Raw genomic sequence first — 25,202 nt, 5'->3', positions numbered from 1 at the left:
CCAGTGGGCTCTTAACCACAAGGTTGCCGGTTCAATTCCTCGAGTCCCTCAAGGGATGGTGGGCTGCGCCCCCTGCAACTAGCAACGGCAACTGGATCTGGAGCTGAATGGCACGTGCCCCTCCACAACTAAGACTGAAAAGACAACAACTTGACTTGGAAAAAAGGCCTGGAAGTACACACTGTTCCCCAATAACGCCCTGTGCCCCTTTCCCAATAAAATCTTTAAAAAGAAAGAAAGAAAGCCTCTAAGAAACACCACCTTCTGTGACAACAGTTCAGGCCACTCAACTGTTAACTTAAGCCCTGGTCCATAGCAATACAAAAACAAAATAAAATCATGCTTCCTGGGACCCACATGGATCACAGACTCCTGTCTTATTCTGGACCCTTCTTTTTTCTAAATTTATTTTTCAATCACAGTTGACACACAATATTATTATATTAGTTTCAGGTGTACAATATAGTGATTAGACATTTATGTACCTTTGCAAAGTGATCACCTTCATGATCTGACACCATACGTAATTATTACAATATTGACTATATTCCCTGTGCTGTACTTTATATCCTCGTGACTATTTTTATAACTGGCAGTTTGTAGTTCTTAATCCCTTACCCCTTTTTCACCTAGTCCCCCAACCCCCTTCCATCTGGTGAGCACCAATTTGTTCTCTGTGTCTATGAGTTTCTGTTTCATTTGTTCTTTTTTTTTTTTTTTTAAGATTCTACATATAAGTGAAATCATGGTGTTTGTCTTGTGGATCCTTCTTTTAATATGCATTTTCACAGCTCACAAAAGAGATGACAGTGAAGCTGGCAAATTCATCAGGAAATATTGGTACATTTCTAATACCATAATGAAAACTGTCAGAAGGCCACAGAGAGAAGTGATTTATCAACTGCATCTGCCTTGAAGATGTCATGGTCTGAATATATAACTGGCTCTCTTAGTAATGACCCTGAGAAGCCTCCAGTTCGCCGTGTTACAGTTAGTTTGTTCAGCCATTTCATCTAATAAAGCCAATGGAGATGGTCTGTAGTAGTTCTTAAATCCTCATGATGAGACTTTAGCAAGTGAGGACCTCAAAGAGCTGTCCTCACATGCATAAGACAACCAAGCATCTCTGCTGAAGTGATTCCCCCAGACTCACTTAAATGCAAAGTGCTCTAAAGTCTACATAGCACTTGAAAAGAAGCCCCAGCCTGACAGCAGTGGTTGAAGGTCAAAGTCAATGCAGAAAGGCACTTTATACACCAGTGGGAAAGGTTTTTGGGAGTGTGTGTGTGTGTGTGTGTGGCTGGTGGGGGAGTAGATAGTAGCTAGCATCATCTTTTTCTGAAGTAATCACTTGTTTGTTCCAGCAAAGATTAAAATGAGTCATCTCTCTCTCTGTGTCTCCTCCATCCACCTCCTCCACAGCTTTTAAGATTCTAGAGTAGAAACAATAGTCAATAATCACTACCATCAAAAGCAAATGATGGTCACAAATGCATGATGGTGAACATAAAATCATTTATATTTTAAAATATGAATTACCAAAATTAGTAAAATATGCATACATATAGTTAATGGAGGTTACCATAGAGATGGTCAGCCATATATATTGTTCCCAGTTTTATTGTTTATTATTATTTGGGAATGCATCCACCATAATTATATCCTTCCTAGAATACTGACAGAGAGAGAGAGAGAGAGAGAGAGAGAAAGAGAGAGAAAGAGAGAAGCAACACATACCTACACAATTTAGTTTATGCTGTTATTTCATCTGTGCTCTTGGAACCATGGAAACTCAGAGCAGCAAAGCTGTGTTTAGAGCATCATCCAACATACTGTATTTGCACATGTAGAGAACAAGTTCAAAGCCCGAGATGGGAGTTAGGAGGGGGCTTCTGACTAGACCCCTAGTGTGCTCCATGTCCTTAAAGTAAGATGGCATGGGAGAGCTCCCTGGAAAATCCTAGCTGCTGGTGAAGGGAGCACCCTTGACATTGGAGAATAATGTCTATCCTACCCAAAGCACTATTTTGAGGACATTACCAAGCTGTGGAATGCGAATTATTCCTTTATCTCAAATGTTATCATCTAATTACACTTTAAAAATGTAACTATCACTTTTTGATGCTACATTTTCGGTGAAATTAATGAGTGACTGCTGCAGTTTTAAAAATGGTACTTGCAAAAAAGACACATAACTCCTGATTTCTTGGGAATACTATCATACAAAAAGGGGCTGGCTCATAAAATTCCAACTTAAAAAAAATAAAGCAGGTTTTCCACAAATTCTACTTTAGGAAACTGTTGGAGAAAACATGAGGAAGGGATAAGGAGGGGTGTTAGAAGGATACCATGGGAAAAATAATAAACATCCCAGCATCCCAATAAGAAATTAAAGATGTCCATTCTTCCTCCAAAAAGATCTTGGTATGTGAGGTGATGGATGTTAACTAAACTTATTATGCTAATTATTTCACAATATATACATATGTCAGATCATCATGCTGTACACCTAAAACCAATACAATGCTATATGTCAACTATATCACAATAAAACTGGGGGGAAAAGGAATAAAAAAAATAAAGCTCTCAGGAGAACACACACCAGCTGTGGGTTCACCACTCACTTGCCCTCCAGGGGGCAAAATCTCTTACCTCTTTGCTAAGAGATGTGGGGCTTCAGGGTGGCCGGTTAGCTCAGTTGGTTAGAATGTGGTGCTCTTAACTATAAGGTTGCCGGTTCGATCCCCGTATGGGCCACTGTGAGCTGCGCCCTCCACAATTAGATTGAAACAACTACTTGACTTGGAGCTGATGGGTCCTGGAAAAACACACTTGAAATAAATAAAAGTTTAAAAAATATATAAATACCAGATCTTATATTAATTTTTGCTCCAAAAGACGCGTTACAGCTGATTGTCCAGCTAGGTCATATTTTCGGGGAAACACAGTAAGAAGAGAGACATTGTGAAAATTGCTTTAGAGACATCCGTTGAAAAAAGTCATTTGACAAGTGTTTATTGAGCACCTACTCTTCTGAGCACTTTTCCAGGTTTGGGGGTATGTAGCGTGAGGAGAAGCCAAGATTCCTGCTTTCAAAGAGCTTATAGATTTGGATGAACAAAATTTTGTAAATTGTGTAAAAAATAAACTGTAACATGACACATAGCCCAGTGCTAAATCACTTGATTCAGGTTATAACTGCTCTAAGAATACAAATAAAGGTGAAACTCATAAAAAAAAATAAACAGAGGGCTTTGGGGCTTCAAATGTAGTCAACAACAAGTAATACATGCACTTAATACGTTTCCTTATCATCTATTTAATTCTATAAACCCAATAAAATTAGCTTACTTAATGTGCCTGACTCTGCTGGGTGGTTCCCTGGCCTATCTCCAAAAAATACTTTCTGTTGGAGTTTTCTTTTTTAATTTAAATTTTTTCAATTATAGTTGACATTCAGTATTATATTATTTTCAGGTGTACAGCATAGTGGTCAAACACTTATAGAACTTGCAAAGTGATTCCCCCCAAAAGTCAGTTACCCTCTGCTGAGTTTTAACATCAGTAAAGATGTAAGCGTTGGACTATGGTTATTATAAACTATTTTCATTCTCCAAAAACACAAAATTATCTCTTTTAACTTGTTTTCTTGTAAATGAAATTAATTCACCTTCATTTAAAAATTACACAACTGCAAATCTGAAGCTTCTATTGTCTCTGTTCCTGTAAAAATGAAGAGTCAGCCCTATGCCATTCCATTGTGGAGTCTTCAGAGCATGCAAATAGTCAAAGCAGGTGATATTCTGTCTCTACTTGGACAACAAAACAGAATCCTTTTTTTGATTCTGGGTTACAACAAAGACCTGAATAGATGAAACAAACGAAGACCACAAATAGATGAAATTTGGGAGAAAAAATTTCTAGAGAAAGCCAGCTATGTTAAACCGCTTGCTTTTAAACCTCATGCCAGAACCACTAAGAAAGTAGCAATCCTGATGAAGCTGTCACCCCTCCATCGCCCCCCACCCCTGTGATGGAGAGTCCTTCACAAACCAGGACAGCGTTAATCCCACCGTGGCTGGGTGCACAAAGGTAAAGCTAAGGAATGAGATAATCTGAAATGACTAACTGATCTCTAGAGTTGGTCCTACCAACATGGCTCACTCTTCTTTTTTTTTTGTAAAGAAAAGCTTATACATGATCAAATTCATTAGCAGAACTGAAAAGTACTTTTTAAAAAAAACAAACAAAGTGGATTTTTCAGCACGTTAGAAGAAGTAGAGCAGTAGAAAGAGAAGTACCACTTATTTGCTACATGACCTTGGGCAAGGGCAAAACACTTAACCTCCTGAGCAGCAGCTCTGTCATCTGCAACAGGGTAGTGATAACACCACAGTCCACGGTGTTATCACAGAGGGCAAATGCAAATGTATCTGGAAGCCTTTTGTAATTTCTGAAGTCCCCTCTGCATTATTGTTTTTATGATGTTAACGCACTACACAGTTTTTAACAATTGTTGAAGAGTTTTTCTTTCTAGGATAGATTCGAAAACAGATTTTATTTTAAAACACATATTTCACCTTCACGGAAACTCATAGAGAGAGGGCTCCTCAGCAAGTGTAACTGCTAGAGCAAACCAAAACCAAGACTTTGTCAGGTTCTAGAATAGGAAGAAGCCAGATTCTAGAGCTCCTCAGAGATTAGGATATGGAATCTTCCTTGGCAATGAAAAACAAAGATGTTCCTGTGGGACCCTGCTTTCAGACATTGCTAATTCTTAACAACACCAACAAGCTTTAGTCACAATTTTCTTCTATAGTGTTTTTTCCACTTCATGGAGTAGCTAACACGGGCAGTGACCAGCTCAGTGGGGGTGGCTGGCAAAGGCATGTGGGCTGTGACCAACCGCGCACTGCATTCTATGCAAACTGTAACTATACACCTCACCCATGTGCTCCTCATTTTTCTTCCTTTCTGTTCCTTCTCCTTGCTTCCTTCTGCCTTCCATATCTCTTTTTAACTTCCAGATTGCTCTCTCCTAGCTCCTTATTACACTGAAAGAATGTACAATGTTGTAAAGGTACTATAAGAAAAAGTTTTAAAAATATACAGACACCCATATTCATATCCATTTTTGACCAGTTGTTAGGGAAAGTTTTTTCAAGATAAGGACAATAATGGCACAAAAAACTATAATTATATCACAAATGTATTACTGGTTTTGGATTAAAAGAATTTAAAGAATCCAATAGTATTAAAGATAATACATCTATGTATATGGGGTTTTTACAAAGCATATTTCTGTCTTTTAGTACCTAAGATTACAATGCAAAAAAGTTGGAATAATTAATGAGCTAAGCCTCCATCTCAAAAAATTAGAAAAAGAACAGCTAAGTAAATTCTACAAAGTTAAGGGAAAGCACTTCTCTTTCCAGCCAAGACAAGACTTAACCTTTCCTGCTTGAAACAACAATAGAACCAGACAAAATACACTAAACAACAGTTTTCAAAACAATGCACATCAAGAAATGAGGGACAGTGATCCCCAACAGACTGGAAACAAACGAAGTGAGCCCTATGAATTCCCCAGCTGACTGCCTGAAGGGATTGTGCAGGCCACAGCTCAGTGGGGGGAACCCCAGGCATAATCTGGAAGACCCCTTGACTTGGAGCATCAGAGCTGAAAGCCCATGGAGACCAGGATGGCTAGTGTCCACAGGACAGAGTACCAGAGAGAACAGAGCTGCACAGGACCCTGGAGATCTGCAGAGGGTCCTGCTTAAACAGTCAGCAGAGTATCAATTGGTATTATGTGTGCGAGGAAACTGCCCAAGACTGGGGAGAAAGCCGTCCAAAAGGGTTGTAGGGAACAATGCCTGGCGTTCACACAGGGTGAGAAACAGTGGTTAATCCAATCAGCAAGGCTGGAAACACTCATAATTCACAGGTCATTGGCTAGAGAACTCAGTGGTAGGGAATAATTAGCCCTAGAATAAATACTCCTTTGGAACTGCGTAACAAATCATAAAAGCGAGACCTGAAAGGATCAAACTGTTTCTAAGAAAATTAGATGCATTCCAGAATAAAGCTCCAGGAGATTTATAAGACAAAAATATTCAGCAATCAGTAAGGTAAAATTCACAATGTCTGGGATCCAACCAAAGATTGCCAGAAATATCTTTGCAGGGAAACACAACCCATAAGGAGAACAACCAATCAATCAAAACCGACTTAGAACTGACACTGATGTTAGAATTAGCAGAGGGACATTAACAGTCATTTATGCCATATGTTCAAAAAGGTAAGTAGAGACATTGAGAATAAAAAAGACCCAAACCAAACAGCTACAATGTATTGGTTGAAAAATATACAAGATGGGATGAACAGCACATTGTAGAAGTATATATTAGTTAACTTAAAGGCACAGCAATACAAACTATTGAAAATGAAACACACAGAGTAAGGAGATGGAAGTGTCAGTGAGCCGTGGAACAACTCCAAGCAACCTACAATGTTTCCCTGAAAATAAGACCTACCCCGAAAATAAGCCCCAGTTAAGATCGTCAGCCAGACGGACGCATTTAGTACATTATGATGATGTTCCAGAAAAAGATATGACTCTATTTGAAGAAATGTAGATTGTTGGACATGAAAAAATAAGACGTCCCCTGAAAATACACCATAATGCGTCTTTTGGAGCAAAAATTAATACAAGACCTGGTTTTATTTTCAGGGAAATACGGTATAAGACCTGGTCTTATTATCAGGGAAACACAGTAATACATGAGTAATTGGAGTACATGAAGGAGGAGAGAGAAGGGAGCTTCGGAAAAAATGTTTTTGAAAAAATACTGGCCAAACTTTCCCCAAATTTGATGAACACCAGAAATCCACAGATCCAAGAAGCTCAAAGAAACCCAAGCATAAGAAATATGAAGAAAACTACACGAAGGTGTATCATAATCTAATTGTTCAAAATGGTGCTAAAGAGAAAATCTTCAAAGCAGCCACGGGAAAAAAAAGACACGTTACGCACACAGGCACAAAGATAAGATGGCAGATTTCTCACTGGAAACAATGCAAACAAGACAGTGGAGTTAATGTCTTTCAAATACTGAAAAAAAAATGAAATTGTTGACTCAGAATTCTGTACCCATAAAAATGTCTTTCAAAAAATAAGGTGAAATATGCTAAGCGAAATAAGTCTGACAGAAAAAGCAGAGAACCATATGATTTCACTGATATGTGGTATATAAACCAAACACAACAAAAGAACAAGACAAACAAATGAGAAACAAAAACTCATAGACACAGATGATAGTTTAGTGGTTACCAGAGGGTAAGGGGGGTGGGGGGTGGGTGGGAGGTGAGGGTAAGGGGGATCAAATATATGGTGATGGAAGGAGAACTGACTCTGGGTGGTGAACACACAATGGGATTTATAGATGATGTAATACAGAATTGTACACCTGAAATCTATGTAACCTTACCTACAATTGTCACCCCGATAAACTTTAGTTTAAAAAAAAGGTGAAATAAAGACTTTTTCAGACACACAGAAGCTGAGAGAATTCATCACACCTCAACTACAAGAAATGTTAAAGGATGTCCTTCAGGCAGAAGGCAAACGATACCAGGCGAAAACCTGGACTTACACAAAAGAATGAAGAGCACTGGAAATGGCAACTACATGGGTAAACATACACAATTCCTTTTCCTATCTAAATATCATTAAAGTAATTGACTAAAAAAATAACAATTTTTTTTGGGGGTTATAACATATGCAAAAGTACAACTTACAATTACAACAGCATAAAGGCTGAGCAGGGAGAAATGGAAGCACACTGTTGTAAAGTTCTTATATGCAAAGTGGTACACATCATCACTTGAGAGTAGACTTTGATAAGTTAAAGATGTATACTGTAAACTTTAAAGCAATCAGTAAATAAAACGAAGAGTTATAGCTAATAAGCCAACAAAAGAGATAAAGCGGAATTGTTAAAAATTTAATCCAAAATATAGCAGAAAAAGAGAGGGAAAGAGGGCATAAGGACAAATAGAAAACAAATAGCTAGATGACTCATACTTAAATATATCAATACTCACACTAACTAAATGATCTAACACCTGAATTAAAACAGATATCGTCAGATTAGATTATATAAAAAAAACCCAACTACATGCTACCTAACTAAGTGTGTTAAGAAACACACTTAAAACAATACACAAGAGGAGTGACATCAGCACAATGCCGGGCTAGGAAGCTCCAAGCTCTCATTCCTCAACAGAAATGAAAAAAGAATAATCAGAGCCAACAGTCAAAGCTCTGAAAAATCGTAGGGAAAGGTTTATAGCGACTGAGCAAGCATCCAATCAAGAAAAAGCCATGTTCAAAATCACAGAAATTTTGTGACACTTATACCTGCCCCCGCCCCATCCTCTGGCACCCTGGCAGTTGAGGTTTCAGTCACGGTCAAGGTCTCAAATCTGCAGCCAGGTTCCCACTCCCCTCCCTTGAACTGCAGGGGACAGAGCAGACCTTACTTGAAACCTTGTTCCACGTTCCTTTCTTCTTGCCTTCTTCTGGATTGATTACTATTTCCTTCCCTCATTTGTTTGAAGTTTATACTTTTTCCATTCTTTGATACCCACATTTTATCAAAATATATTAGTCTACTTGAAAATCTCTTAAAAGATGCATTGTATTCCTCAATACGCTTTCAAATATATCCAATTCACCAATTCCCTCCTCAGTGACGTTAACCTCATCGACTTAAATTTTCTGAGGTCTATCACTCCTTTTTCAACTCATTTTTACAAGTTTTACATTTCTTGTTCACTTGTAATCATCTTTATTTCCGTGACCAGAGAAAACATTGCTTTTACACTGTCTGAGAATTCCAATCTGAGGCGTTTGTGTAACTGTATCTGTTGTCTCCTGTTTCTGATTGCTATGCCAGCTCTTTTCAAGACGTCTTTGGTTAGAACTGGGAAGTTAAATGACTGCACTTTGGGAGGGCTTTGTCTAGGACTGAGCGTTCATAAGTAGTAAGCTCTTCCTGTCCCGACAGCTCATTCTGAACAAGCTCTTTAGGCCTGCTTCATGTGCAAAATGGGGTAGTAGTACTTAAATCATAGTCTACCTGAGGATTAAATAAATTTTTGAAATCCTGGTTCCAGTTAGACCTGGAATTAGTATTTGTTCATTTTGCTTAAGTCAGTTTGAGTTGGGTTCCTCACAGCTATCTCGATTTTTGCCTGTGTCACGGCGTGACTGGGAGGTTTGTGGGTGGTAATGCTGGGCCAAGTGACCCCAAGAGTGGGTCTTGCCAGGTCTGGTACAAAGGCAGCGGGCTGGGGGCAATGGTGAGACCCTGTGGGAACGGTCCCTTCAAAATGGCCACTGAACAGGATTCCCTTCCTCAGTGTGAAGAATTAGAGGCTTATGTCCATACTACACATGTCTGCTCCACTCCACCCCACACGCCTTTCTCAGAGGTGAGTTGGCACCCACAGGAGGGGCCAGGTGGGGGACGTTCAAGTGCTTAAATGGCTTCCGATGCGGTAGCCATTGTGTTGGGTGCTACAGCTTTTCTCTGGGACAAGGCTGGAGGGATCCTGCCCGGTGAGAGCTGGGGTCATGATGGGAGGGGGCCAAGTCTAAGGGCAACACAGACACGGCAATTTTATCCTGCCAGGTTGGCTGGTTTGGGCCATGTACCACCTCTGCAGTTCTCCTCAGAGGACACTACAGGCGGCCTGTGAGCTGGTCCAGATAGTATCTTTATGCCCAGAAACCATGCATTTACCCACGTGGATGCCTGTGTTCCAGGTGCACACCCCCACCCCCGCAGCACCAGCTGTAGTGCGGCTCACTTCCACAGAAAGGTTTCCATCCTGGGCGGGGAGGTCAAACCACCCCCCTCCCCAAGAGACCGACACCAGTGTATCTGACGATGAGGTGTGCTGACCTCCTGACAGAACCTGAGCAACTGCTTGACTTCTGTACCTCAGTTTCCCCATCTGAATCGAGATGACAACTCTTATGTGAGACTGTTGTGAGGATTCTGTCAATGTGTAAAATGCTCTGGAAAATACTTGCTACTGGGAATCGTCTGTGGCACAGAGGGTGTGTCAAAAGCACTCAGAGTAGCACCTGGCACACACAGCTGGCGCTCAACAGGCACTCAGAGCAGCATCTGTCATACACCTGGCATTCAATAAGCACATAACCACACAGGCGTACAACTGCTTAGTAAGTACGTGAAATAAAAACCCCACACTGCCGAGAAACACACTGGCACTTTATGTATACACAGAGAAAGATACAGGGTCTCAATAAGAAAATACACTCTTGTGTTCTGGTGTACCCCACCACCACCCATGCAGAACACCCCAGGTTGATGACAGAGGGAAGGCAACACCATAAATAGAGAATAGAAGGGAAGGTTAATGCTCTAAGGGGCAAACACAGGCAGGGAAACACTGCCGGGAGGAGACACCTCTTGTTCCCCAGTAAACAGCAACATGGCGGCACAGGAGAACAGTAGCCACAACTAAGCCTGCAACACCTGGCACTGGGGCACCTAACACCTTTAAGAGAATAGTTAAAGGGACGGTTAAGAGGATAAGGGTGGGGGGGGCGGCTGGAGAGGGGAACGAAAAGAACAGAGATAACTTCTGTTAACGTGGCAGGGCCAGGGCCTGCTCGCCTGCTCAGTTTACATCCATGAACTCGGAGTTGGAAGGCTGACCGCAGGCAGGAGGTGCTGGAGGGTCAGACAAGTCCGGCTGGGGTTGCGCGCGACGAGCCACATCCTGGCGTTGGTAGAAGAGGACGTAGGCTGCCTTGGACTGTGGGGAAGGACAGGAGTTAGGGCGGATCGGGGCGGGGAGCGTCAGGAAAAGGGGAGGGTAGGACGCAAGTCAGACCTCAATCTGATTCTCAGTCACCGGCGAGACGCTGTTGTCATCAAAGTAGTGCCACTGGCCACTGTCCTTGTTGCAGGCAAATGTTGTGTCTGGAAGAGAGGGGGAGCTGTCCTTAGCTACCTTCTGGCCCCTAAGAGGTGTCCAGGTTCACTCTCTCACCCCTCCCACCCTGAGGTCCTCACCACAGGCTCACACAACCACTCAGCCCGTGGCTACATCCTCCCCACCCCAGGGCATGCCCCTGCCACAGCCTGCCACCTACAGTGTCCATCACGCAGGCCCCCATAATGGTTGGACACCGCGATGAGGTCGTATTTGTACAGCTCTGGGGCCGACTCGTTCTGCGGCTTGATAAACTCCGAGAAGTCCAGGTCCCTGTGGGTGGGGGGAGGGTTAATACCAGCGTGTGCCCTCTCCCCACTCCCTGCCTTACCCCCAGCCAGCCTCCCGGCCACAGACCGGATAGGAAACTCCACAAGGGTGTCCAGCTTTTCACGGGAGAACCTGGTGTAGGAAAAGCGCTTCAGGTGGATAATGAGTGTCTCCGGCAGCTTCCATAGGTCCAGCTTCTTGGTGGCCAGCTGGTGCTGCTTGCAGGAGGGACAGAACCTGCAGACAGAGCCTGAGTCACTACGGACACTTTCTGGGCATGCTCTGTACCAGGTGGCCTTTGTGGGTCCTGACCTGTCCAGATGCTGCTCTTATTTCCACATGCTTGTTCCTCTAGTTTGCTTTTCACACGTTAAAATCCCGCCTTTCATTCAAGTGCTCACCGATTGCCTTCTGGATATGCTTTTGTACTAGTGTTTCTGGTCCATGAGACACTTAGCCCTCTCATTTTCTCTGCCTACTTCCGTCACGCACCCACCCACCCACCCACCAGGTAGTTACTAGCTGTACTGCTGACTCCTTTGCTGCTACTTTGTATTTCTGTTCCCTTTCTGCTCCATGGAGATGTTGCTGAGGTTTTTTTTCTATTGCTCTTATTTTTGAGACCAGCTTTATCTTTTTGATTCTCTTTATATTTACTCTGCAAGGATCTACTGAGTGCCCACTGCATACCCCCACACTATTATAATCAGTGAGAAGAGACACACAGTGAACTTACTCAAGTCTTCACTCTCTAGGGGCTTACTCTAACAGAGAAGAGAAATAATGATGCAAAAGGGGACCTAGAACGTGACATCCAGTGGCGTTACTGAGCTAGAAAGAAAGTACTGCTCGGCCAGGAAGAAAAAGAGCCCTGGGAGGTGACAGCTGGAGGGGAAGCGACTTTTAACCCTGTTAAGAGCACATCTCTCTCTGATAAGGTGACAGTGGATCAGAGACCTGAGCAAAACGAAGGAGTCCTGCCAGAGAACTGGAGGAAGAGCATTCCTGGGAGAAGGAACAGCCCAGGCAAAGGCTCTGATACGGTTCGGATGTTGGTGGCCAGAGTGATAGGGGGTTAGAGTCACGGGGCAGGGAGAAGGAGGCGTATTTATATGTAATAGGGACCTGGGCAGGTGGTCCCACCTAATTGGAGCCACAGAGGCCCCGGTCTGGTCCCTCACCAGGGATTTTCCTTCTCCAGGGTCTCCATAGTGGTGAAGAGCTCAATGCACTCTCGCAGCCGCACAGGAGCTTTCTTCAGCACATACCCAACGCAGTCATGCTTCACGTAGCCCTAGGGCCGGGAGGTGTGGATAAAAGGGGGTAGCGGTGAGTGCTTAACAGCATGGACTTTGAAGACAGGAACCTGAGACTCTTGACGCTGTATTGTATAGTCACAGCTTGGAGGACTTGGGGGTGAGTGTGTGCGAAGAGTTGAAGGGGCGTCACTGCAAGTGCCCCCCCACCCCTGGGACCCTGTTTACCTCAGCCTCCACCTCGTTATAGTACCGCTTCTTCATCTCTGGCTCCCAGTCGATGGCAATGTATGGCTGGGCTGGGGGCGAGGTAGGTGGTTATGTGCCCTGCTGCCAAGGAAACCCCTCCTCCCGCCTCCCTAACCCCGCCTCACAGCTGGAGGAGACACCATGAGTATCCTCGTTAAAGTTCGAGCGGTCGCTGGTCCCGTTGGAGTTCACTGTCTGCAGGGTGAACAGGTGCTTGCGCCGTGCTCTCTGGGGCCAGTGAGATGGTCCAGGGGAGTTGTTCACGGGGGCGCGGCTCCCGCCTGCGACTCCAGAACTGGGCCCAGCCTGCTCTGGCCCCGGGTTCTGGGAGCTGCCCCCAGCCACGTGTCCAGGCTTCGGGATGTTGTCCTTAGCTGCCATATCTGCTAGGATAGGGGAGGCTGTCACAGGTGGGCGTCAGCCCCAGGGGGTGAGTGGCAATGACCATCCAGGTGGACCCTGTGGGGGTGAGACCTACACAGACCCACCCCCACCCTCAGAAGCACTTGTATAGACCCTCATTGCTGTCCATTCTCTTCCTCACCTTTCTCATCGCCATCATCCTCGTCATCAGAGCTGGGTCTGGTCACATAGCGTCTGCGGAGAGAAGAGATTCTTGGCAGGGGGGCGGGTGCACAAGGCAGGGAGGGCAGAGCCCGGGATTCTGCTTTGCTCACAATGGAAGCCACACAAACGGTTGTTAATGAGGAGCCCAGAAGGTCTCAGGAGACGACCCAGAAATGCATGAAGACGCAGCCTGACAATGGAGGGCCCGGTGTGCCACAGTTAAGGCGCGCGGACCTAGTGGGGATAAGCCACTGGCTCACAGACACACATGTGCTGTCAGTTTCGGGCAGGGGAGGCCCCTGAGGAGTGGATTTGTAAGTGTGACGTGAGGGAGACTAAGCCGGACAGCACAGTGCTGTTGGCCTCAGGAGGGATTCTGGATTTTAAGCCCACTATAAATCTATTGGGAAGACTACAAATGAGCCAGCCTCTCCGAGGAGGAGACAGTTAAGCACAAGGTGAAGCTGTATTTTGTTTTCTTCACCTGTGTATCCCCAGCACCTACGTAGGAGAAGCAGTGGCGAAGCCAGAGGTTGAGAGAAAGAAAAAGACTACGTGTTCCTCTCTGGCCATATTAAGCTTGAGCTGTCTCGTGGCCACGTGAGGGAGGTGGCAGCCAAGTAGCCACACAGCCAGGTGTGAGTGCAGACTTACGAGAGGCGGTACAGCAGGATGTGGTACAGGGAGTCCCAGGAGAGCCGGTCCCGCGGCACCGACACCAGGAGTGGGTGCCCGAAGAGCATCAGGCCATAGTAGGAGTTGTTGTAGTCCCGGGCTGGGGTGCGCTCACGCAGGTAGATAGGGAGCACCACGTCCTCTCTGGAGTTCTCACAGATTGCAGACCTGCCTGACACTTCATATCTGGGGGCGGGGGGGGGGGGGGCAGGCATCAGGTCACGCCTGATCAGGACACCTCAAAGCTCTCAGACTCCACCCCAGTTGCTCCATCCACTCACCCCTCACAGCCTGAAAATATTTTTTAAAAGGGTCAGAAGAGTCACCCCGCGTTTTGTGCTTTTACAAACTGTTAGATGATTTACACGGCACATTCTTTATGTGATGTTTTATAAAGTACTTTGGAGTTACAAGGCACTTATGGGGTGAACAAAAACCTTTAGTGACAAAGGGATTTAAAACCATTTTGTTTTTGGAAAACACCGCTTCGTTGACAAAGAACTTTTCTACTCGTGAAGCACTTTCTATTTTAGTTACTCAAAGACTTCCAAAGCCCCTGCCCTGCTAAGGTACATGGCTGAAGCCCTGTACAGGGCAGATACCCTGTCAACTGGGCGAGGGGAGAGGGAGAGTGGTTAAGCAAAGGAGGTTCCTGAGGAACCCCGACCTCCCCAGTCCCTTTACTCACATGAAGATATCGTCTCGGTCCAAGATGCCGCTCAGAGACTCCTCCAGTTGGTAGATCTTATAGAAGCGGTGACTGAAAACATCGGCCACCATCATCTGGAAACAGGATGCCGAGAAGGGATGGGCCGGTCAGTCTCCAAGGTCTCCCCAGGCCCTTCCGCCCCCCTACCCCTGAATCCCACCCTCCTTCCATCCAGAGCCTTACCCTTTCTGGTGAGACACCAGTGTGTTTGGCCAGAGCCACACACAGGTCCGAGATTTTGCCTTTCTTGGGGACCACGAGCCGGTGCTGAGGGAGACAAGTGTCCACAAAAGAGAATGAGGGCATGCAGCTGAGTTAGTGCAGGAACCCTGAGGCATGGAGGGATAATCAAACTAGCTCTATGTGTCCCTCGTGTCCCCAACGTCCCTATGCCCCGTACCTGCTCTGGTTTGCGGCGGGGGTCCATGGAGACAAAGAAGACCTCCATGACCCTCTTGTGGCTGACAGGCAGCGGGACACTGAGGTAGCAGAAGGGGTCGAAGGTCACAGACACATTGCCACAATCAGGGCACACCAGCGTGGACTTAAAGAGGCCGTGGAAAGTGTCCACAATCACAGAATCGTTCCGCCGCTTGTGGTTCTGCCAAGCCTCCTGAGCCACCTCCTGTTGACAGTGTCATTGTAGGTGGTGGGGCCTGCCCAGGGCAGGGAGGACCATGTTTTGGGGTGGATGTGCATGGGGTTCGCGTTAAGGCGAGGGCCACTGGTTCAGTCCACAGGTGGAGTTACAGTGAGCGCTATCTGGGTACTGTGCTCACTGGCAGGCTTGGGGTTTATTTTGGGCAGCAGACTGCGTGGGGCAGGGTGACTGAGGTGGGTGTGGAGGCAGATGTCGTGTTGGAGCCAAGGCTGGGACAGAGGCTGGAGGTGGGGGCGGGGTGGGGTACAGGATAGCCCAGGGGGGCCAGAGAATCCCCGAGGCATAGGCCTTAGAGGCTTTAATGGGGTTTTCAGGAGCACCTACGTGATCTGGCCTCCCGGCGGCGTCGCACAACTCCACATATTCCTTCTTCTTGACACGATTGAGGTCCTCATGCAGCCCATCCAGGAGGAATGACAGCAGCTCCTGTGAGTCATGCTGCTGGTAGCCCAGAAACTGGGATGCAAAGTGGCCGACCTTGGTCTGAGAAGATGGGCAGGGCCATTAGCACAAGAGGGAGTTAGAGGAGTCAAGAGAAGTGGGGGAGTGGGGTAGGGGTAGCAGCCCAGGGCTGAGTCACACCTTGAACATTTGGGGCACGATGGAGCGGTGGTGGCCAGACCAGGCCTGCTTCACCAGGTCCGCATAGGCCTCTGCGATCTCCCCCTTCATGCCCAGCGGGTTGCAGAAGTTGAGCTCCTCCAGGTAGCGGTTTTTGAGGAAGTACTCGGTGAGCTGTGGCACATTGCTGAGGCACTGCAGGGGCAGGGCCAGGGGAATGAGGTAGAGAAGAGGAGAAAAAGGTGACCAAGTTGGGGACAGAAAAGGAAGTGAGGAGGAAGGGGGAAGCAAGAGAGAAGGGGCAGAGGGATGGGAGAAAGAAAGGTGCAGGAACGGGAGAGAGAATACAGCAGTATTTCAGGAGAAGGAAGAACAACATGGTGACAAGAGGGAGAAGAAAAGGGAAATCAGGGAGCCCGTAGAGAAGGTAGTGATGTTTCAGGAAGGAACATGGGCATGTGAAGTCAGCCTTGTGGGGTCCTAGCTTCCAACCTGACCCCTTGCCCTGCAGGCCCTGTCGCTCTGCCCCAGCCCCCACTGCTCGAAGGCCACCCCCACGGCTCTGCCAGTCACAGTCCTAACGGCCCCACCTGCAGGGCTGAGTTCATGAAGCAAGTGTTGCCCAGGTTGGTGAGACCACAGATGCCTGGCTGGCCCTGGAAGTCCTCATCCTCCTTCGATGCTTTGTTCCTGGGGTGGATGAGAAACTATCAGCCGAGCATGTATTCCATGTGGGGCAACTGTGCTCACGGGCTCCATCGTGCTGCCTGCTGTGGGACCCGGCTCTGGACCAGATACCTCAAGGGCTTACCCAGCTTGTGGTTGTGCGCTGGGCCAAGTGCCATCCTTGCTTCGGGTCTCCATGACCACCAACTGGTTGGAGGAAGAGACAGGAAAGTGGGACAGGCATTCGTGGAGGGCCTAGCTCACTTCCCCCGGCCTAAGCACTGCTAGAGAGCAGAAAAGCCCTCCCCACCCTTACCTGCCCAGACTTGAGAGCAGCGTCAAGCACTGTGACACGTGTGTTGCACAACCTCTCAAAAGATCCCTGTGAGTTCTTGACCCAGAGTCGTGTCTCTTTCTCAGGGCGGACCAGAAACTTTTCTCGAGCGGTACGCAAAACTAGGTCTGTGGAGGGTGAAAGAACACATTCAAGGTCGTCCTGGGGCACTGAATAATCGACCCCTCTCAGCACCAGACCCCCCTCACACCCCCCCAGACCTTGCACACTTGGTCAATACCTCATGTCCCTGATGAACCCACAACAGCTGAGCCACACCCAGGACTGGAGCCCGCCCAGCAAAGCCACTGCAACGCGGCTCACGTACCCCTGGGACTCTAGAGAACACCTCGGGGCCTCTACCTAACCTGACCAAGGCCTTCTCAGTCTACCACAGCTGAACCCCATGCATTCTGAGGTCATCGAGCTGTGACCCGTGGCTGGGAAACGCCAACTCGTTTGTGACCCTCAGACTCACCAATAGAATCGATTTGGCTGAATTGAGCACTGTGGGGTGTGCCCATATCACTGTGCGGGACAAGCAGCAGTTCTACTGGGTACACTTCAACCTTCTGGGTGCCACGCAGCTCTACGACCTGGAAGGGAAGAAGGGCGCACATACAGGTGTACCCGCACAGCATACACCGACGCAGCACAACGGCCTGAGATCAGAGGAGCATATACACAGGCAAGCACACACGGGGGACACACCAAGGTACCTATGAGGGGAGAGGAGTGCAGACACAGATGTGTCTATACAGCATCTGTGGAGACACACGACACAAGGGTCTGGACCCACCCAGGGCCTATAAGGCCTTCTTCCTACCCCATGCCCCACAGAATCTCCCCCCAGCAGCCTTCCCACCCACCATACCTTGCGCTCAATGGGCGGCTGCCCCTGCTCTAGACCATACCAGCCGACCAGGAAATGCCAAGCAGCCGAGGGCAGCAGCACATAGTCCTCACCTTCCACCAATCCCTTCTTGAGGCACCAGTTTATCTGGTCTGCGGGGGATGGGGAGAGGTGGGGGAGAAGAATCAGGGAAGGAAAGTGACGCGCCAGCTGGCCATCCCACCAATGACCTAGCACAAAGAAGGGGCTCACGATCCTTTGTAGGACCAGAAGGGACAAGAACTCCAGGGCTAGGCTGCGGTGGGGAGGCAGAGGCCCGGTACCTTCAAAGAGCTTAGCATTGTTGATGCAGCCGGGGAAGGTGCTCGAGTCCTGCTCTCCTCCCTGCACGTACACTTCCCACTGTCTGTACCAGTGCTGCTCCACAAGGAACCTGGACCAGACAGGTAACGGCTGTCACATGGTTATCTGGGGCTTAGTTTTACCACTTCACAAGGTTATGAGACTAAAAGTCTCAACACGTAAGTCAAGTTTCATGTACACCTAAAACTGACAATGTGATGTGTCAATTATCTTAATTAGAAAAAGCAACTCTTTCCAGAATTCAACACGAAAAAAAGTTTTAGCATCATATAAAAATAAATCAGGAGCAAAACTTAATTCAATGCAACTCAGATTTGGACAGATTACCTAACTTCTCAGAAAACTAAAAGAGATTTAATTAAGAGCAGAAAATGTGCTCAATAAAGGGGAAAAAACCCACACCCACAGTGCCACGGAACGTGAGGTTTTATTATAGAATAAATAACTCACTTGCATTAATCTGTGGTATAACAGTTCAATTAAGACTCAAAATATCGGTTATTTGCAGCTAATGTTATAAAGCTTTAGCCACTCGTTAAGTGTGCAGTGTTTGTATGAAGGACATACAAATGGAGGCAAAAATCTTCAGCTAAGAAATGGATTATTAAATTCTGAAATCTGCTCAGAAACAGGAAAGAATTTAAAATACTAAAATCATAAGGTTTACCTTCAAAGACTGCATACTGCCACGTTTCATCATTTTTATATTTAGCATTTATTTTGGCTTTATGTAAATTTCTGAGCTTATGTTGACTAGCTCACTCTTCTTAAAAAATTGTGGCAAAAAAACACAACACAAAATGTACCATCGGAACCATTTTTAAGTGTACAGCTTGTCTGGCTCTCTTTTAAAGGAGAAACTTTTACATGTACTACTAGGATAAACATTTCGGACTGTTGAAATCTGTCTTTGTAAAATGTCACGAGAAATTCTCAAATCTGGAAAATAACTGACATATATTAAGTGCTAAATGAATGTTAGCTGTTACTGTTCGATCCCAGGGATTCAACATAAAAGCTCACATACACACAGATGTACAATCCCTGTCCCACACAAACTGCTCTGCTATGCAATTTTTGACACATAGAAGGCTGTACTAAATACAGAGGGTGCAAAAACAATGTATACACATTTTAAGGAAAAAACTATTAAAATTGTAATACTCAATATATACCGGTAACAAAAGATGCATACAAGTCATGTGTGTACATTTTTTGTCACCCCTCCCCCCGTACAACTACAAAATTGATGAAAAATATGGAATATTGTATTGGTTACTTCTCCAGCAATTTAACCCAATAAAAGGGATTCTTTTAAAATGGACTTTCTTTTGTTTATAGTTTATAAAAGGATTATTAGCGAGATGGTGGGGGGGTGGAGGAATAGAAAAACCTTGCAATTGTCAACAAGTAGCCTGAATAGGCAGATTTCTGTGGGCTTTTTTTTTGGGGGGCTGCACTGATCCCCACAGACCCTGCACTTCACTCATGGCAGGGACACACTCTCCCCACTCTTGTGGTTCATGCCACACACCTTCCATCACTCATCTAGAAGATCCCAACACTGACCCTTCCCCCCCCTTCATGGTTCTTATTGCTTCCATTGACGGTCTAGGAGGTTAATTTATTCAGGTAAGCTAATGTATCCTCAATGGGGCATTCAATGCGACAGAAGCATTGTTCAACTTTTTTTAAAGCAGATTTTTAAGGAATTAACATTAAAATCACTCCTTATAAGCAAAACAAAAAGATCTGGCTACAACCTGAATTTCTGAAGGCTCCATAGAAGACTGAAGTTTCATAAACAAATTACAACCATAATTCGAAGACACTTGAAAAGCACCTGCATTGTTATATTCACTTCTATATAATGGCAACAATAAATTCATCTACAAGGGGATGCTATCCCCCCCTTTTTGGGGATGCTATCCTAAATGAATTTATTGTTGCCAGTATATGGAAGTACAACTGATCTTGCTGAAGTCACTTATGTTTACTTACGCTTCCTCAAACTTGTTAAGGTGTTATAAAGTATGCGTTTATGGAAATAAGTTACTAAACAATATTTTCTGTCCCGTAGTTTTCGCTTGTGTCTGGAGAAAAGAAAATTGGTTGTTTTGGTTAAGATAATTTACATAATTGGTTAATTATATTAGATACAATTACAGAGAAATAGAAATAGATATAAATTAAGAGATGATTTCCTGCTTGTTTATTAAAAGGTTGTTAGCTTGTTCAGATAGCAAATGACATTATTTCAAATTTATTATTTATATATCTGCATAAGCCTAAATACATATATAAAGGAATATAAATAAATCCTTTCTTGTAAATTGTTACATGAATAATGTATCAAAGAAGCAAAATTAGAATTTGGGCTTTTTTCTGTAAAATGACCATATTAATTTATGCCCAAATTAGAAGTTCTTTTTTCGTCACCAAATTATTGTTAACTCTTGGTGTTTTCTGAGATCCTCTTAACTTATTTAAAAAAATACCTTAACCCATGTAAAAGAGATTCCTTGCTTTAAAAATAAAAGTTAAGCTCCTAATAATCTTTGCCGTTTATCACTGTGGTTTTACAAAGTTGACTACATTTCTTGTCTTTACTTCAACTTATATCTTGTCTTTTCTAACAACTATTGTTTTCTTGCTGTCGTTTTATTTAAAACAGACAAAACAAAAAAGAACCCCAACAACTATTCTTGATTTGTCTTTCCAAAATTCAGGCTCCAAATTCAGAATAACACTATTAAAATGGTCTTTTATCCCTAAACTATCTCTGGGGTAGTTTTGGTAGCTACTTCCCCCTCTAAAAGGAATGATAATAGGCATATCATTAGGTTTACCTAAATTATCCAAATTTTAATTAGGTTTTTTATAAAAGCCCTTTCATCTTTCAAACTTAGTATTTAAAAAATGACAAAATGAAATAGTTTATCTTCCTATGCTGATTATGGTTACATATATAATTAGATATGCTAATATCTTTCAATAACTGCATACTTTTCAAGCTAAAACGCATACTACCCATGTTCAAGCAACAAGACTGGTACAGTAACTCTCTACCAAAAGATTCCCCCCTCCAGGATTCTAGATTCAGAGACGCTTTTCCCTTTTTGGTTCATAAAGTCTGAACAAGCACTAGGAAGACTGACTCAGTTACAAAAGATTTGTCAGAGACCTATTGTTTTAGTCTTTCATTAGATCCAGTCGCTAAGGCATATACTATGTTGTGAAGAGCTACAGCAGCAATCCCCAAAGAAACATGTGAAAATTTCAGTTTAGTTCTAGGGTCTTCATTAAATTAATGGTTCCCCCGTGCTGTGCGGCTTTCTACACCGACAGAAAACCTGCAATATTTCTAGGCTAGTCCTTAACCTTCAATGAAACCTAACTGTTGCTTTCCCTTTACACATCATTATCCATTCTGCAACACTGAACCCAACCATCCTCCTTCTTACCTGAACAAAGAACCACATACTTGCTTACCTCTGTTAGGAAACTACCCCACACCCTGCACAGACCTAGAGACTCCCTCCACTTTCCCTGATTACGTTTGTAGATGGTTCATCCTCAAAAAGAAAAACTACAATTTGCCAAAGAAGCTATACTAGCATAGATTGTAATTTACTCTTAAAATCCAAGCTTCTCCTAGAAATTAAATTAAATAAGTTGCCCTTGCCCAGATCTACCAGCTGACAAAAGACAGAAAGTGCCAATATTAATATTGATACGAGGTATATGATTTTGGGGTTAGTTCATGACTTCAAAATGCTTTAAACACAAATTTCCTGACCACTGTAGCAAACCCCTAGAAAATAGGCGGCAAATTAAAAAACCTTGCGATGCTTTGCTCTTACTTAAATAAACATATTAAAAAAAATGGAGTTAAGGAAAAACGCTTCTTGATATTATCCACAATAGCAGAGATAAACTGGCTTCAATACTGAACCAACCTTGGTGGGTTAACTTTTTTACTGATATAACAAAAAAAAATTTAAATTAACATAAAACGGACCATTTAAAAAGCGAACAATTCAGTGGCATTTAGTACATTCACAATGTTGTGCCACCACAACCTCTATTTAGTTCCAAAACATTTTCAATGCCCCCGAAAAGGAAACCCTGAACACCTCTAAAAGGGCCATAAATACATTCCAGTTATTGTTGTTTATTCTCAGGATGGACTGAGGCTTTTCCTTGGAGAGCTATAGCTTAACGGTGTAAAAAAAAAAAAAAAAATGTTTGGTTTCGTATTGCGGATTTAGGGAATCTCAACCGTGTCTCTCCAGTAACAGGAATATATATTTTACCAGTACGGTGATTAAAGATCTCTCTGTAAGATGGGCAGACCTCCCTGTAAAGGCCATGAGGTGGGAGCCCGCTCGTGGCCTTAGAGGAACAGCAAGAGTCCAATATGGCCGGTTGGAGAAGGTGAGGGGGAGGGTAATCAGAGAGATCTGAGAAGAAATCAGGGCTGGGGACCAGCCTCACAATCATCAAGCCTTGCAAGCCACTAACAATTTTACCATTTACACTGCAAGAGGTGGGAAGCTGCTAAAATGTTTTGAGGTACAGATGGACATAGATTATGTTTTTGAAAGAATTACTGTGCATGGAAAGAGAAAAATAGTACCTTTAGAGTGGAGAAACCGAGCAGATATCACCTTCACTACGTGATCAAGACTAACGTCACAAATGACGTCATGTGGATACCATGTACCACCTGATACAATGCACACGGTATGCATCCAAGATGGTTTCATATATATTCTCCATAAAATTAAAGCTTAGACCACAAATACTATTTTGGGATGCATACAGTGGTGGAAAAACATTTAACAAAATTAAAAATTCAGAATAACAGTTTCCTGTGGCGCAGGGAGAGGGATTTTCATCTGGGAGGGGCACAGAAGGCTTTCTTAAGGTAACGGTCTGAATCTTAACCCGAGTGGTGAATTCAAATTTTTGTTTTATTGTTCTTTCTTTAAGTTTTTTTTTTACTTTGAAATAGACTCCGAATAACTGCAAAAGTAATACAAAGATTTCACGTATGCCCCCCATCCAGAAGACCAAATTTAACAGTTTACCCATTTGCTCGACCATTCTTTCTTTAAATACACTTTTACAAACCCTATTTTTTCAACCATTTGAGAGTAAACTGATGATTATTTACACCTAAATATTCCGGCATGTTCTTCCTTCAAACAAAGATATTCTCTTTCATAACCACAATTACCGAAAGCAAGAAATTAGCAGTACTAATATCGAATCTACAGACCTAGTCAAATTTCACCAGTTTTCCCATTAACATCTTTTACAGTAAAGAAGAGAAAATTTTATGAGGAAAAGAAGCCTCATTTTTCAATTATTTATTTTTTTCTGCGCCGGGATCCAATCCAGGATCGCACGTTGCATTTAGTTACCACAACTTGTTAAATCCCATTAATTCCTTCAATCTGGAACAGTTCATCTTTTGTCTTTCACGACCTTGAAATTTTTGAATAGCCGTTTATTCAAAACGGCCGTTTATTTTTATAGAATGTCCATCAATTTGGGCTTTTAACGTTTTAAATAATTTGTTTAAGGCTTACGTATTTCATAATTTAAAAAAGGAGATACAATTCGGCAAAAAAGAAACAGAACTCAGAAACAGATTTCAAGCACTGGTTAGCCAAGAAATCAGTTAAAAAAACCCTATTTATCAAGATACTCATTCACATTTTAAAAATAGCTCTTTTTTTTCCTGAAGAAAAAAAAATAACGGTACTAAAACAGAAAACAAATATAACATCGAAGGTACCTCCCGCGCCAATCACCTGCACTTTCTTCCGACCTGGGAAGGCCTCGTCCAAAGCAAAAACCTCGCCGCGTCACAAACTTCGCTCACTCGCAGGCGCCATTTTCTGCTTCACTAGCACCACCTCCCCTCTGCGGCAGTCTTTCCTTAGCCTCAGGACACGCCCCTCGGCGCACGTCACGCACCTCGTTGCCAGGCACGGGACCCCTCTCCCGCCCACAGCTCGGATTTCGCTCTTCTCCCCGACGTCACCGCCTTGCCTCGTTCTCAGGCTCCGTGGAGCAATCGCCCCGCCCCCAGATTACGTGACGCCACGCAAACCACGCCCCCGACCTCCGCCGCCGGACCGCCTCCTTCCCAGGTTCCAAGTTCCTCTACCCAGGACCAGGCCCACCCCCAAGGCCGTTTCTTCTCAGGCCCCGCCCCCTACCTCTCCATAACGAACCCCATCTGGTTCTCAGGCTTTAGGCTCCACCACCCGGGCCACGCCTCTTTCCCAGACCAAGCGATCACTCACAGGCACTTCCCCGCCCCTCTGCCCCGCTCGTTCTCCGTCCCACAGGCCACGGGCCACACCCCAGCCCCCACCGAACTGCGGACCTAGGTGCCACATTCTCCACCATCACCAACACCCCCACTATCCCTATAGCCAAGGCCTCGCTCGCAGCCCAGTCTTACCAGCTTTCGCCGGCCCGTAGTGGACGCTCTCGCCCACTCTCGCCGTTCTCGATCTGGCGCCGCTGGCTCTCTAGGCCCGGCACCGCTTCGCGCTGTGGCTCTGGGTCCTCGGCCGTAGCCGAAGGATTCGCTGCGACCGCCGCCATCGCCATTCGTCCTCCTCTTACAGCCCTCGCAGGGGGATAGAGGAGTCCCCCCTCAATTGCCACTTCCGGATTCTGGCCCGGAAACGGAAGCGGAGCCCCCCAACCAGCCGGGGGCTCCAACAATCTTGGAAACAGGCCACGGTGGGACAACGTCCAAGCGTTAGGCCCGCATTGGACCGTGGGCGGTGATGTTTGAGACTAATAGGCGGGGTAAAACCTCCAGTTGGGAGCTAAGAAAGACAAAGGTGCCTTGTGGGATCCTAACGCCATGTTGAGTCCCTGAAAATGGTTGTGTGGAGGGTGGAGGCAGAGGTCCCCGAGGTAGACGAGGACCTAGTGGGGACTGCTCGAGGACACACAAAGGTACCAGGTCTTTT

At 44.9% G+C, this 25,202-nt stretch overlaps 1 protein-coding gene across 4 annotated transcripts; it reads right to left on the bottom strand.

The window, feature by feature from the left end:
* Positions 1-10,283: 10,283 nt before the first annotated feature.
* Positions 10,284-24,952, bottom strand: USP11 (ubiquitin specific peptidase 11). 4 transcript variants are annotated; one of them, XM_019716720.2, is made up of 21 exons: positions 24,680-24,952; positions 18,159-18,268; positions 17,857-17,987; positions 17,461-17,578; positions 16,965-17,110; positions 16,794-16,855; positions 16,573-16,672; positions 16,004-16,177; positions 15,746-15,904; positions 15,161-15,385; positions 14,944-15,027; positions 14,740-14,834; positions 14,031-14,237; positions 13,354-13,406; positions 12,950-13,192; positions 12,789-12,859; positions 12,486-12,598; positions 11,392-11,541; positions 11,195-11,307; positions 10,933-11,021; positions 10,284-10,854 (listed from the first exon to the last, which is right to left on the bottom strand). In XM_019716720.2, the coding sequence occupies exons 1-21, from the start codon at positions 24,829-24,831 to the stop codon at positions 10,717-10,719; spliced, it is 2,733 nt and encodes a 910-aa protein (XP_019572279.2). In that variant the 5' UTR covers positions 24,832-24,952; the 3' UTR covers positions 10,284-10,716. The 4 variants fall into 4 exon arrangements, with proteins under 4 accessions (XP_019572279.2, XP_074180102.1, XP_074180103.1 ...); XM_074324001.1 differs by lacking the exon at positions 24,680-24,952 and adding an exon at positions 24,021-24,209; XM_074324002.1 differs by lacking the exon at positions 24,680-24,952 and adding an exon at positions 24,038-24,185.
* Positions 24,953-25,202: the final 250 nt, after the last annotated feature.

Source organism: Rhinolophus sinicus, chromosome X, assembly GCF_036562045.2.
Source record: "Rhinolophus sinicus isolate RSC01 chromosome X, ASM3656204v1, whole genome shotgun sequence".
Taxonomy (NCBI): Eukaryota; Metazoa; Chordata; class Mammalia; order Chiroptera; family Rhinolophidae; genus Rhinolophus; species Rhinolophus sinicus.
Note: the sequence above shows the minus strand (reverse complement) of the source record. Positions and strands in the feature narration are given on the sequence as shown.

Coding starts and splice junctions, on each gene's coding strand:
- USP11 (XM_019716720.2), bottom strand. CDS start 24,831: ATGGCGATGGCGGCGGTCGCAGCGAATCCTTCGGCTACGGCCGAGGAC. Junction 12,860..12,949: donor CTTTAACGAGGATACTCATG/GTGTCTCCTCCA, acceptor CCTCGCCCCCAG/CCCAGCCATACATTGCCATC. Junction 11,542..12,485: donor CTGGAGAAGGAAAATCCCTG/GTGAGGGACCAG, acceptor CTCTGTCTGCAG/GTTCTGTCCCTCCTGCAAGC.